We start from the raw sequence: 12784 nt of genomic DNA, 5'->3' as shown, positions 1-12784 counted from the left end.
GGTCTGTTACAGTTTTGCTAGCTGAGTCACTGGGAGAACAGAAGCTGCTGTCTGCAGGGGAGGCATTGTGAGCAGGTTTATTGAACCAATTTACTTGTTGATCAAAGCAGCAGCTTTTTATTAAAGTCTGAGAGCTTAGCTGTCCGCCCTCCACTCACCCAAGCGCTATTGAACTCTGGATTTTCTGAGAGAGGAAGTTACTCTAGGTAACTGCATTTTTCTCAACCAGCAATCAGTCACCCTGCCTATCCTAAACCAAACCCAAGTCACCCTGCCTATCCTAAACCAAACCCACTTACTTGTCCATGGCTACGGCTCATTCTAGTCCCAAACCCCTGAGTCCAAGTTTCTTGATAATCATAACCATTCAAACTCTGGGTTGTACGAAAGCTCGTAGAACACAGGTACCGTTCATTGGCTTTCATGGGTCATAAAAGCTGGGAGGGGGGCAAGAACTCACCTAGCCCAGCCCCTTCATTTTAGAAAGATGGAGGCCACGCTCCAGTGAAATCTAAAATATCTTCAGGTGCTGGCCCCAGCCCACCTGGCTGGCGTGGGGCATTCATTCTCTTTTCTTTGCTTCTTTGAAGCCGCGCTGTCCACAGTTGCTAGAGTGAGCCAGGCTGCCGTGGCCCTGGGCCTTGGGTGTGGTTGCTGCTGTGCCTGGATTGCCATTTCCCTCTCTCACGTCGATTGGCACTGCCATTCCTTTCTTCAAGGCTCTGTTCAAAGCCGCTGGTTTTGCTCCTGCTGCACACGGCACCCGGCTCCCTTTCTAGAGAGGAAGCCTGTTGGGCTTTGGATCCCTGGTGCCCAGCACAGGGCCCAGCAAGACACAAAGCAGGTATGAATGACTGTCAGTCATTAAGTCATGTGAGTGTTCATCGGATTTGAATCGACTGGCTCACCCAATTTAGGAATTAGTGATATGACTTACATAGCTGCAGGAAATCCTGAGTGGAGAAGGATGGGCGCTTAAGAGTTGCTTTAATTCCTTGATCTCATGGTGCCTTAAAAAGAGAATTGTAGAAAATAGCTTTCTCTAATATTCTTATAAAACCTGAAAAACACTCATTTCCTCTATTGATAATCTGCACTGCATCTTACCCCTATGAAAAATCACTTACATAGACTTAATAACCTGTCAAATTTTCTAATGAAGGAATATTAATCATTAATCTTTCAGGGCCCTTTATTGGCATTTGATATGCATTAATAAAATTTACAGTATACAGCAAATGCATTTTAAAGATTGAATACACCTGGAGTGGCATGACTTTGGTGGCCCCAGTGACCCAGCCCTCCTGGTCTTCACACCCTGGGATCCCTCATTGGATCGGGGCTTGGCCGTGAGATGTGAGGTATGCATTCACAAGATGAGCCTCGTCCTACCAGAACATTCTTGGGCTGTTCCTTCTGGAGCACAGCACGTTGTGGTGAAAAGCACCGCCACTGCCCGAGCTCCTCGCCCAAACCAGCCTTGGAAATGTGCGGTCGTGGATGTGGGTCCCACAGGCCCATGGATGCCGTTTCTCGCCAGCCCAGCCCAGGTCTCAGAATCACGAGCAGATCAATGACTGTGTGGTCCATGGCTCTTCAGGCTTAAGAATGTTTTAGTAGATGGCGGTAGATACCTCCAACCAAAACTAAGCAGAAATAGTTTGTTCTTTTTCTTTTTAGTTGTGTAACAAAATGCCCTAAGCCTTAGACCTTAAAAAGCAACCATGTATTTGCTTATGATTCTTCAGTCTTGACTGGACTCGGGGGTGGTTCTTCTGCTGGCCTTGCGGCTGATGGTTTGTAAGGCTGGGGGATCTGTCTCAATGGACTTCTGTCTGTCTCTGTGTTGTCTTGTGTCTCTTCCCATGGCTTCTCTACATGGGCTGTCCATGTAGTTTTTCAAGTAGTTGGATTGCCTACTTGGGGGTCAAGTTTCCTGTGATGCTTACCAATGGATGGCCCATCTGCACACTCATCCTTTTTGCCTGCTCTATGAAAACTGAACTGTGCCCTCATGTTTTCTTTGCTGGTGCTCCTACTGTTATGTTTAATCCAATGGGGACACTGGACAGACTGTACAAGAGGAAAATGCTTGGCTGTGGGTTCTGATGTACTTCTTGGTCAGACCCCTGCAGATCACAGTGGCCAGCAGCTCTTGGCCCTGTTGGTAGCACTGGCTCGAGGTTAGCTCCAGCCATGCCTTCTCCATCCAGGTGGGGTCTGCCCTGAAGGGAATGCCCGCTTCCTTGGGTGCTCTGTTCCTACCCTACAGATCCTTGTGTATCCTTGAGAGTTCTCTTTACTTTTGCTAATGCTTCCCTGTAACCCCAGTACACTTTTTATAGTAAGGATTTCTCAAAATTAAGCTTTTGTGTTCAAATAATTGTTCAGGTGTACCTCTTATTTGGATTCGGACCATTAAAGCTCCCCAACATGCAAACATGAACGTTGTCAGGCATTCTTAAGACATGGTCCTGAAGCTGCTAGCTCTGCGTCACTTTTGCCCCATTCTACTCATTAAAGTGAGCCACGCGGCCAACCCTAGAGTCTCGAAGAGGGGACTATGGAGAGGAGTGAATACCAAGAGCAGTGGCCCCCAAAGTCACATGATCACAACACCTGTGCAGCCACCACCCATCTGTCGATGTAGGGCGCTGCCCTCACTCTAGAGGCCTCCTTCCTGCCTCTTCTCAGCCAAAACCCGCTCTATTACAGGCAGCCACTGCATTGCTGTCTGTCAGCACAGGTTAATTTTGCCTGGCTTTCCGTTTCAAGCAGTGGATTCATAGAGTATATACGCTTCAGCATCCTTCTTTGGAACAATGTTATGTCGGTGAGATTTTTTTTTCCCCTCGTGGCTGCCTGTAACAATAGTTATTTTTATTGCTTCCTCTCTAGCAGCCGTTCTTAAGGGTGGACCTGCGGTCAGCAGCTTTGGTATCACTTGGGAACTTGGGAGGCAAATTCTTTTATTTTTTTAAAACCATTGTATTGGCATATAATTCACATATCGTACAATTCAGTTAGATCATATTAAAAAGAGTTGTACAGTCTTTTGGGAGGCAAATTCTTTTATTTTTTTAAAACCATTGTATTGGCATATAATTCACATATCGTACAATTCAGTTAGATCATATTAAAAAGAGTTGTACAGTCATCACCCCAATCAATTTTAGAACATTTTCTTCTTACTTGTGGTCACTGTTATTAGCTCCCTATTTCCCCCCAAACTCCCCTGCCACACCCCCAAGAAACCATTAATCCAGTTACTGTCTATAGATTTGCCTATCCTGGATTTCATATAGAGAAAAACATAGTGAAAAGAAATAACAACAATAACAAAGTGAAACAGAGATAAACCTCAACCAAAAGAAAGCAGAAAATATTAAAAACTAGAACAAATTTAAGATGATAAGGGGCTACATTGTAACCTGACTATATCTGCCATCACCCTCTTTCCCATACCCTCTGCGTAACAGCAGGGCTACTCCCATCCCCGGTGCTCGGTCACCAGAGGCTTAACCTGCATATAAGGGGGTATCAAAACAAACAGAATCTCCCCCCCACCCCAAAGCTATGTATTTAATTTTTTTTTAACTAAACAACCTTATTATTTTCAAAGTACTCTCCATTACACTTAATACATTTGTAAAATCTGTGATTTCATTCTTTGAAATATTTTCCAAACTCATCTGTTTGGATGGCTGACAGCCCCCCTCCTCGGTTTTTCCTTCCCCTCTTCTGCGTCATCAAATCTCTGTCCTTTCAAGTCCCTCTTTATTCGAGGAAACAAAAAGAAGTCCCACAGAGCAAGGTCAGGTGAGTGAGGTACGTAGGGCAAGAGAGGCGTGCTGTCTTTTGCCCAAAACTGGTGCACTGAGATGGCTCCATGAACAGGCACATTGTCGTGGTGGCAAAAACAGTCCCCCGTCTGCCACAAATCAGGCCTTTTTTGTTGCACACTGTTACACAGTCTTTTTAGAACCTCTAAGTAGAAAGCTTGGTTAGCAGTCTGACCTGGTGGCATGAACTGCAAATGCACTGTGAGTTCACACTTTCTTCCATTCAGGAAGCTGACGGGTGTCCAGAATGAGGTTTGTCATCAATCGACATGTCACCTCTTTTTGGAAGCAAAACCACTTGTACACTGAGTTTTTCCTGCTGTGTTCAACATCACAACAGTTTCTGCACCATTTCTCCTGAACAGGAAGCAACATTTCACTGCCATAAGCTGTTCTCTTAAATCAGTCATCACACACACAAAAAAACAAGGTTCGAGTGAAACTGCTTTTGTGGGGGGGGATTCACTATGGCCAGAGAGAACCTTCCCAGGCGATGCCACTGGATGCACTAACTCAGAACAAGTTGCTTGATGCTCACCTAGTGGGAAAAAGGTGTACTATGAAAGCTCAACTCTGCCCAGTGCAATGCCAGGGATTTGGGAGTGTACCCCCCCAATTTCCCCTTAACTTATTTTTTAAACTGAAATCACTTTAAAATGCATCAAAAGGGAGATCAAAATGATAATACATTTTAACCTAAGTACATCTGAGGTAATCGACTTTACAGTGCTCTCTGTCTGATAATAAGGCTACTCATCTTCCTCAACTATGGTCAGAGGGGCTTCACAGAAGGCTTAATCTATGTGCAGACCTTGCAAGTGGATTTTGTGCTTCCACTGTCATCTGTAGCCTTCTGCAAACCGAGTGTTCACAATTTAAGGTCTGATACCATTTCCTCTGGTTATGGATTTTATTATTTATAATCCTTGGATCACACAGGCTGGTGTGCTTCCTCCCTGTAACCTTAGTTGAGTCTTCATTTAGAAATCTACTGTATATCCTCAAGTATAAGCCGAGTTTTTCAGCACATTTTTAATGCTGTTTTTGTGGTAAAATTAGGTGCCTCGGCTGATATTCTGGGTTGGCTTATACTCTAGTACATATGGTACTTGTTTGACGATAAGCCTTTAAGACCCCAGATGCTATTCTTTCTGATAGCTCGGCACCATCTGATTTCTTGACCACACTTTGCTATGTAGCACCCATATATTCAGTGATCGCTTCATGAGGGTGAGCATCAAGCAGGGGAAAGGCAAATTCTTAAGCCCAACCCTAGAACTGCTGGATAAGAAACTCTAGAGATAGCACCTATCAATCCATATTTTAATAAGCCTTCACAGGATGCATGCTGAAGTTGAACCACTCCTGTAGAGTAAGTATCTGTATGAATTGATCACCACCGGGGCTCCTCATATATATCTATATCATATCCTTATAATACATTTTACATCGTCTTTACTGCTTAACTGTGCTGGTAATGACCTCTAGTTAGGTGTTGAATAGAAGTGATGATAAAAACATCCTTTCTCTCCACATTCCCAGTCCTTGAGAGAACCATGTCAGTATCTTGCCACCTAATCCTAGCTTTTAACATGAATAGGTATTGAACGTTATGAAATGATTATGACTTCTCTACATTGGTTGGTTTTCAAATTTTGAATCAATATTGCATTCCTGAAAAAAAGCTAATGTAGTGGTGACTGTTTATCTACTGAAGTTGTCACGGAGCCCATCTTGCTCCGAACCACAATACTCATGGGAACAGCAGTCAAGAGGTCAAACAATGCATTGCATTAAGTAAGGCTCGCTGCACAAGACCTCTTTAAAGTGTTTCAAGTAAGGATGTTATTTTGAGGACTAAGGTACAGCTGCTCCAAACCAGGGTCATTTCCATTGCCGCATCTGCATTTAAAAGTTGGGCCTTGAATAAGGAAGACAGAAGAAAACTCCGTGCGTTTGGCCTATGGTGATGGTGACGAGTAATGGAGAGTACCATGGACTGCCAAATGAACGGACAGATCTGTCTCGGGAGAAGTGCAGTCGGAATGCTCCTTGGAGGCAAGACTGGCACTATTTCATCTCACGTACTTTCGACATGTTCTCAGGAGAGACCAGTCCCTGAGATACAGCTGAAAGAAGAAGGCCTCGGCGAGATGGGCTTACCCAGTGGCTGCTACATTGAGCTCAGACATGACACAGGTGCAGGACTGGTGTACATGGGGTCTCCGAGTTATAACCGACTCCGAGCACCTAACAACAACATCATCTTGCCTTTTATACCACGGTTGTCAGTCAGTTGGTCCTACCGTGGGAATGGGTATGTTGCTGTGATGCAGAAGGTATGTCATGGGCACTTCAAATCCCAGCAGGGCACCCAAAGTGAACCGTTTCAGCAGAGCTTTGCACACTATGTGAACAGACCACGAAGGAATAGGCTCTCCACTTGAGAGGAATTAGCTACTGACAACTTATGAATAGTAGCAGAACATTGTCAAATACAGTGCCGGGAGATGAATCCTTCAGGTCCATGTGTATCCTGTGATCAAGAACCAGTGGTGTAAAAAGAAGTCCAAGCTGCACTGAAGGGTTAGCCACACACAGTGCTCTAGGGATTGACGGAACACCGATTGAAATGCTTCAACAAGCTTGTCTATGTAAAGACGTTTGGAAGACCTCTACCTGGCCAGCTGACTGGAAGAGATCCATATTTACACCCGTTCCAAAGAAAAGTGACCCAACAGAATGTGAAAAGTATAGAACAGTGTCATTTTATTGCATGCAAGTAAAACTTTGCTAAAGGTGATCCGGCAACAGTTGCAGCAGCAGTGGCGATTCAGGCTGGACTCGAAAGAGGACATGGACAAGGGGTGTTACTGCTGTCAGGTGGATCTTGGCTGAAAGGAGAGAACACCAGGAAGATATTTACTAAGTTTCGCTGACTATGCAAGGCATCGAGGATTATAACAAACAATGGATAGCCTTAGAAGAATGGGAATTCCAGAACACTTCCGTTTGCTCATGTGGAACCTGTACATGGATCTGTGCGCAGAACCAGGAAATACTTTATGGTTTCAAATCAAGAAAGATGTTATGTCCCCTCACCATACTTATTCAATCAATATGCTGAGCAAATCACCAGAGAAACTGAACTATGAAGAGGAATATGGAAGGAAAAGCAGACTGAAAGAAGACTTATCAACAGCCTTTGGTATGCAGGTGACACAACCTTGCTTGCTGTTGGTGAGAAGGACTTAAGCACCTACTGAGGAAGATCAAGGATTACAGCCTTCAACATGGATGACAACGCAATGCAAAGAAGACCAAAATCCTCACAACTGGACCCACAGATAACATCATGATAAACAGGGAAAAGATTGAAATTGTTAAGGATTTCATCTTGCTTGGCTCCACATCAATGCTCATGGATGCCGCATTTAAGAGCTCAAACAGCACACTTCACTGGACAAGCCTGCTTTACAAAGCCTCTTTAAAGTGCTGAAGATGCTTTTCAACAGGCCCATGGTGCGCCTAACCCAAATCATGGTATTTTCAGTCATCTCATGTCAATGTTGGACCTGGAACAGGGAAGACTGGAGAATAGTTGATGCGTTTGCATTATGGGGCTGGTGAAGCACATTGAAAGTACCATGGACTGCCAAAAGAGCAGACCACTCTTCCTTGGAAGGAGGGAAGCCAGCATGCTCCTAGAAGTGAGAATGGTGAGACTTCGTCTTACATACTGTATACACAGTATTGGGAGAGACCAGGAACTGGAAAAGGCTATCGTGCTTGATAAAGTAGAGGGGCAATGAAGGAGGACCCCGTCCCCCACCCCCGACCAGATGGACAGACGAGTTGCTGCAATGAAGGGCTTGAAACGAACAGCAGTTGTGAGGACAGCGGTGTGTGGTTCTTTGTACACGGGGTCACTGTGCGTCAAAGCTGACTTGATGGTACCTGGCAACGGTTACCTCTCATATATTACTAGATTTGGTTTTGTAACATTTTGTTTGAGTGTTTTGTTAATGTTCACGAGAGAAATTGGCTTGCAGTATTTCTTCCACGTTGTGCCTTCAGGTTTTAGTACCAAGGTTATGTGTGCTTGAACCCTACTGGGTCTTCTGCCCCATACGGAGTGGGGGACCAAATAACTGATTTTATATTCATAGAGCTTGAAGTCACGCTGAAACGAGTCCATCATAAAAGGACGGATGTTTTATGACAGCACTTAGATAAAATGATAAGCAGAGGCAAATGCATAGAGACCATAATGTATCATTGATGACCAGGAGCAGGAGGGAAGAGGAAAAAGGATACTATTGCTTATGGAATAGTCGAGGGGCATTGGACAATCGGAAGGCCCTCAGGAGATTGTGTTAGTCTGGGTAGACTAGAGAAACAAATCCATGGACACACACATGTGTATAAGAAAGAGGTTTATATACAAGAGCAATTGAACATTGAGAAAACATCCCAGCCCAGTTCAGATCAAGTCCATAAGTCCAATATTAGCCCATATGTCCGATACCAATCTATACAGTCCTCTTCAGATTCACGAAACACATGCAATGACGCCGAATGCAGAAGATCACAGGCCAGGGGGTAGAAAGTCTTTGGATCCAGTGGCGTTGGAAACATCTCAGGGCTGGCAGGGGTCTCCACATGACTTCTCCAGCACCCAGGGCTGCATCAGGGTGGATCCATGTGTCTTGTCAGCTGCTACATCTCCCAGGGTATGAGCAAAGAAAGAAAGTGTCTCCCGTCTCCAAGGAGGAAAATCAGGATTCCCCAGAATTCTCACGAGAAGGCCATGCCCACACAGAAGTCTCATTGGCTTTCTCCGGATTGACAGGCTAGAGTCCACCTACACTCTTAATCCTTAAATTGACACCAGAGTAGGGACTACCACAGAGACGAACTGGCTCCGTGGCTGAAAGTGTGGACTCGGCGTAGGCAGTGTTGCGTTCTGTCGTGCTTCAAGTCATTGTGGGCGGGAGAAGGAGGGACAGGAATGAAATGTGGCTAGCAGCCTCCAAGAACGACCACCGCCTTTGCATCAGACCAGAAGAGTCGGTTGGCTCTTGGCTACCATTACCAAGCAGTTCAATCGACGATTCTGCAGAAGAATCCGGAACTATTTATGTTCATGCTCATACTTAATTCATTAAAAGTGTTAGTGGGGCCATTTCGTGGATGCCAGGGCTTCCGGGGAGGCTTTAGGGGGCGAGCCGGAGGAGAAGGCCCATTCGCGCATGTAGTTTTAAGCCTCTGCTTCTAGAAGATCAGATTTCGTCCCTGATTGGGTTCGCAAAACCCACTGCTTCTGCACTGATTAGCGACCTAAAGAAGGGTATCCCGAGGCGTGCAGCCAGCACTTGATAGCCCGATCTTCTGCCCATCATCAGGGGAGGCTCCTCTAAGCTACCCAGCCCTTGTGCCACAGCGTCATTGGGGCCCCTCAACCCAGAGCCCAGATGAAATGCATCGTGATTCCTGTCCATTGGACTGTAAGGTTTATGTAGGTAGCCTTGGAAACGATGGCAACAAAACCGAATTGGAACGGGCTTCTGGGTGTTACGGCCAACTCCGAAGTGTGTGGGTTGCTAGAAACCCTCCCGGCTTTGCTTTTGTTGAATTTGAAGACCCTCGGGATGCAGCCGATGCTGTTCGAGAGCTGGATGGAAGAACACGGTGTGGCTGCCGAATAAGAGTAGAGCTGTCCAAGGGTGAAAAAAGAAGTCGGAATCGTGGCTCACCTCCCTCTTGGGGCCGTCGCCCTCGCAATGATTATCGGAGAAGAAGCCCTCCACCTCGCCGCAGATCTCCTAGGAGAAGCTTCTCTCGCAGCTGGAGCAGGTCCCTTTCTCGAGAGAGACCGGAGAAGAGAGAGATCACTGTCTCGGGAGAGAAATCACAAGCCGGGGCTCCCGCTCCTTCTCAAGGTCTCGTAGCCGGTCTAGGTCAACTGAAAGAACATGAGAAGATGGATTTGCAGACGGAGTGTCGTGTGTACAGGAAATGCATCATTTGACAGGAGTGTACTGACACGTTGTGTTTGCGTCTTCAGAAGGCTTGGTGCGTTTTAAAGATATTTAGCTGTTGGAATTTTGTCTCCACACAAAATTGAATTTGCTTTGAACCTCAGTTAGTCTTGAATAAGACTGATAATAAACCCAGCTAAAGTGTGATGTTTCAATGTTGAGGAAACAAGTGGCAACGAGGGCACGTCTTGTTTTGTCTGTGGCTGGGAAAAGGAGGCAGCTGTAGTGGAAGGAGCAGTCTCAGAGGGCTGAGCACATCGGAGCCACCGATAAAAGTAAGTAGCTGCACCATTAAAGTAGGTTGGAGGTTTTAAATAAATCCAACCTCGTCTTCAACCATGTGCAGAAGTTACTCTGTTCATTTTGAATTGGATAGTTTTAAGGAGTTATTATTTTTTTTTTACTTTTGCTTTAGGTCATAAAGTCTTTGCTATTGATGTATACAAATAAGTATTTTGTAACTCATATTTGGAAAATGTAGGCGATCCAAGATACCAAGATACCATTTAATAGGGTACATTGTAGAGCTGAATTTAGGGTTACTGTGCAAGATTTGTTTTCATGCTGTCATTTGTAATGTAATATGTTTTGTGGATATCGTTGGGATTAAAGTTTTGGTTTATAAATTGTTTAATTTGGTAGCCTGTTTTTCCTTGCAAAACTCAAATCTGTGAGCTTGGTACCAAATCCAAGTATAACATTCCTATTGGAAGCCATACTTATATATTTCCGTGTAAAGTGCTTTTGAAGTAATAAAATGTTAACATAATTGTGTAAGCTACAGTCAGTTGAATCCACCACCACAGTTCTTATCTGTGAAAGATGGTTACATTATTTTCTTTTTTGGTTACATTATTTTCTAAGAAACAATGGAAACATTGGATTAGTCTTTGAAGTGAATTTTAATTGTTACCAAGTAATTTAGTAGTTAACCATTTGTTAGTGAACCACCATTATTTCTAAGCTTTTAGTGACTTATAGTACATTGTAACCAAGTAAGTTAAACATTAAAAGTCTCAAGTAGCATGAAAAAAAATTTTTTTTAAATAAAAGTGTTATTGGATTTCTTTTTCATCCAGGTGTATGGCCACTACGCCTTTGTCCTGTCTATTAAGCAGCGAGATCTTTTCAATGAAATAATGCCTATGAAAGTACTAGAAACTGTTGCCGAATAATGATTACATTCTAAGATGCCATTTCCTTTTTCTCTTTTCAGAAGGGATCTTCAAGATGGCGAAAGAAGTCCAAGTGCAAACTGCCGCAAGAGAGCGGCTGAACACACCTCCCCCGAGACTGAACCAAGAAATAAACACAGTAGGGGGCGTTAAAGTGGGCTTTGCCTGACTTCCGGTGCAATGTTAGACATAGAGGGCTTTGGGTTGCTATCTAGAATTCACAGTTTTAAAGGTCTCAGGTTGTTAAATTCTAAGTGTTATGGTTGACTGATTTTCATGCCTCACTGCCTTTGCCAATTTTTTTTCTCAAAACAAAACATCTTCACGTGGTCAGTTACCGCCTACTTCCAAAGCTTCTCTTCCTGAAAAATGCTCATAGCTACCCGTTCACTGGCTTTGCAGATGAGGACCCTTGGATGACGGTTTTGTTCTGTGTTGTTTGTATTTAAATTTCAGAATGTGTTTGAGAATGTTCGTCTTTTCCATGGAGAAGCCAGCTTCGGAAAAGGGTTGTTTTCAGCCTCTCTCCCGCATGGCGCTGCTGTGGGAGGAAGCATTTCTCTGCGTTGCAGAAAGGCTGGATGTCTTCCAAAAAAAAAGGCTGGATGTCATAGTTCAAACCCATAGTTGTCTGTAAGCACCCAGTTACACGATTGTTGCTGTCCAAGTGTAAGTTTAATGTAGTCCGGGTTAGATGTGTCCATTCCACAGAGTAGGCTGTCAACATTTGGATGTTTAAGTCGCAAAGAAGAACTTTGAATCATTGGTCATATTCTTCTGAAATGCTACTTAGAAATGATTGCTGTTCGGTTTGTTTCACTGGATAAATAGACTAACACTTTGAATGATGGGTATTTAACATCAAGTGTACAATAAATGGAATCTTTAAAGTGAATAGACTATCTTTTCAAAAGAGCGTCGTCAAAGCAGTGTCTTCCAAATAGGTGAATCGCTGCTGTGTGTCGCTGGAGGGGTTGCTCAGAAACCGTCGTCGGTGTCACAGTATCCTACCACCCGTCCCCATTTCCCTCCAGAGCCGTCACGGCTCTCGCATGCCCTCCCTGCCCGCAACACAAACATGTCAGCCGGACAGTAGCAGTAACAGCAAATGCCGGCAGTTTTAAGAGAGCAAAATTATTCACGTGCCCGGTGCTCTTGTGACTTCCCCTTTCAAAGACCGTCTCCATTGACCTTGGCTTTTCTTCGCACGGTGGGATTTGTAGCTAATGAGGAGTCTCAATCAAGCTGAGGGCTCAGCGTTTTCACACTGAACTAGTCATGAGTTTCCTGAGCAGTAAAGAGTTACCTAAGAACGTGTCACCGTCCTCTCATCTACCAACAGTCCCGAGTGATGCATTCAGGAACCTGAACGCCGCAGCTGCACCGTCTGAGCCCCTCGGCGGCCCTGATGAGAGGGAAGTAGGCAATATCCAACCATGCTGATGTGATATTTGCCTCACCGAGTTAGCAGAAATGAACCCACGTGCCTCATTAACATTTACAGTCCGCCACCAATTAAACTGGAAGCAATCACTGCTTTAGTCTTTGCAAAGGTAATTTGTGAAGGAACATTTGACTGGGTGGAGATACTTTTTGCTGCCACACTCAACTGGGGTTGGGCAGAAAGGCTGCCTGCATCAATGGGTAGAGTCAGGGATGCTGCTACCTACTACTACAAACCCTGGGCAGCCCCATTGACAAAAATCCACCCCACCCAAAATGTCAA

At 44.6% G+C, this 12784-nt stretch overlaps 1 protein-coding gene and 1 pseudogene across 2 annotated transcripts in view; both read left to right on the top strand.

Annotated features, from left to right (window-relative positions):
- RAD18 (RAD18 E3 ubiquitin protein ligase) overlaps window positions 1-11953 on the top strand; it is a 92192-nt gene extending 80239 nt beyond the window's left edge. For both annotated transcript variants that reach the window (XM_004702264.2, XM_045289977.1), the window contains one exon: window positions 11100-11953. In XM_004702264.2, the coding sequence (XP_004702321.2) occupies window positions 11100-11211 (112 nt within the window). In that variant the 3' untranslated portion in view covers window positions 11212-11953. The remainder of the gene's footprint in view (window positions 1-11099) is intronic.
- Window positions 9322-9821, top strand: LOC115869529 (annotated as a pseudogene).
- Window positions 11954-12784: the final 831 nt, after the last annotated feature.

The sequence above is a fragment of the Echinops telfairi genome, unplaced genomic scaffold (assembly GCF_000313985.2).
Source record: "Echinops telfairi isolate 266 unplaced genomic scaffold, ASM31398v2 ScPeMD7_31;HRSCAF=116, whole genome shotgun sequence".
Lineage (NCBI taxonomy): Eukaryota > Metazoa > Chordata > Mammalia > Afrosoricida > Tenrecidae > Echinops > Echinops telfairi.
The sequence above is the reverse complement of the archived record's forward strand: the minus strand, read 5'-3'. Positions and strand labels throughout refer to the sequence as shown.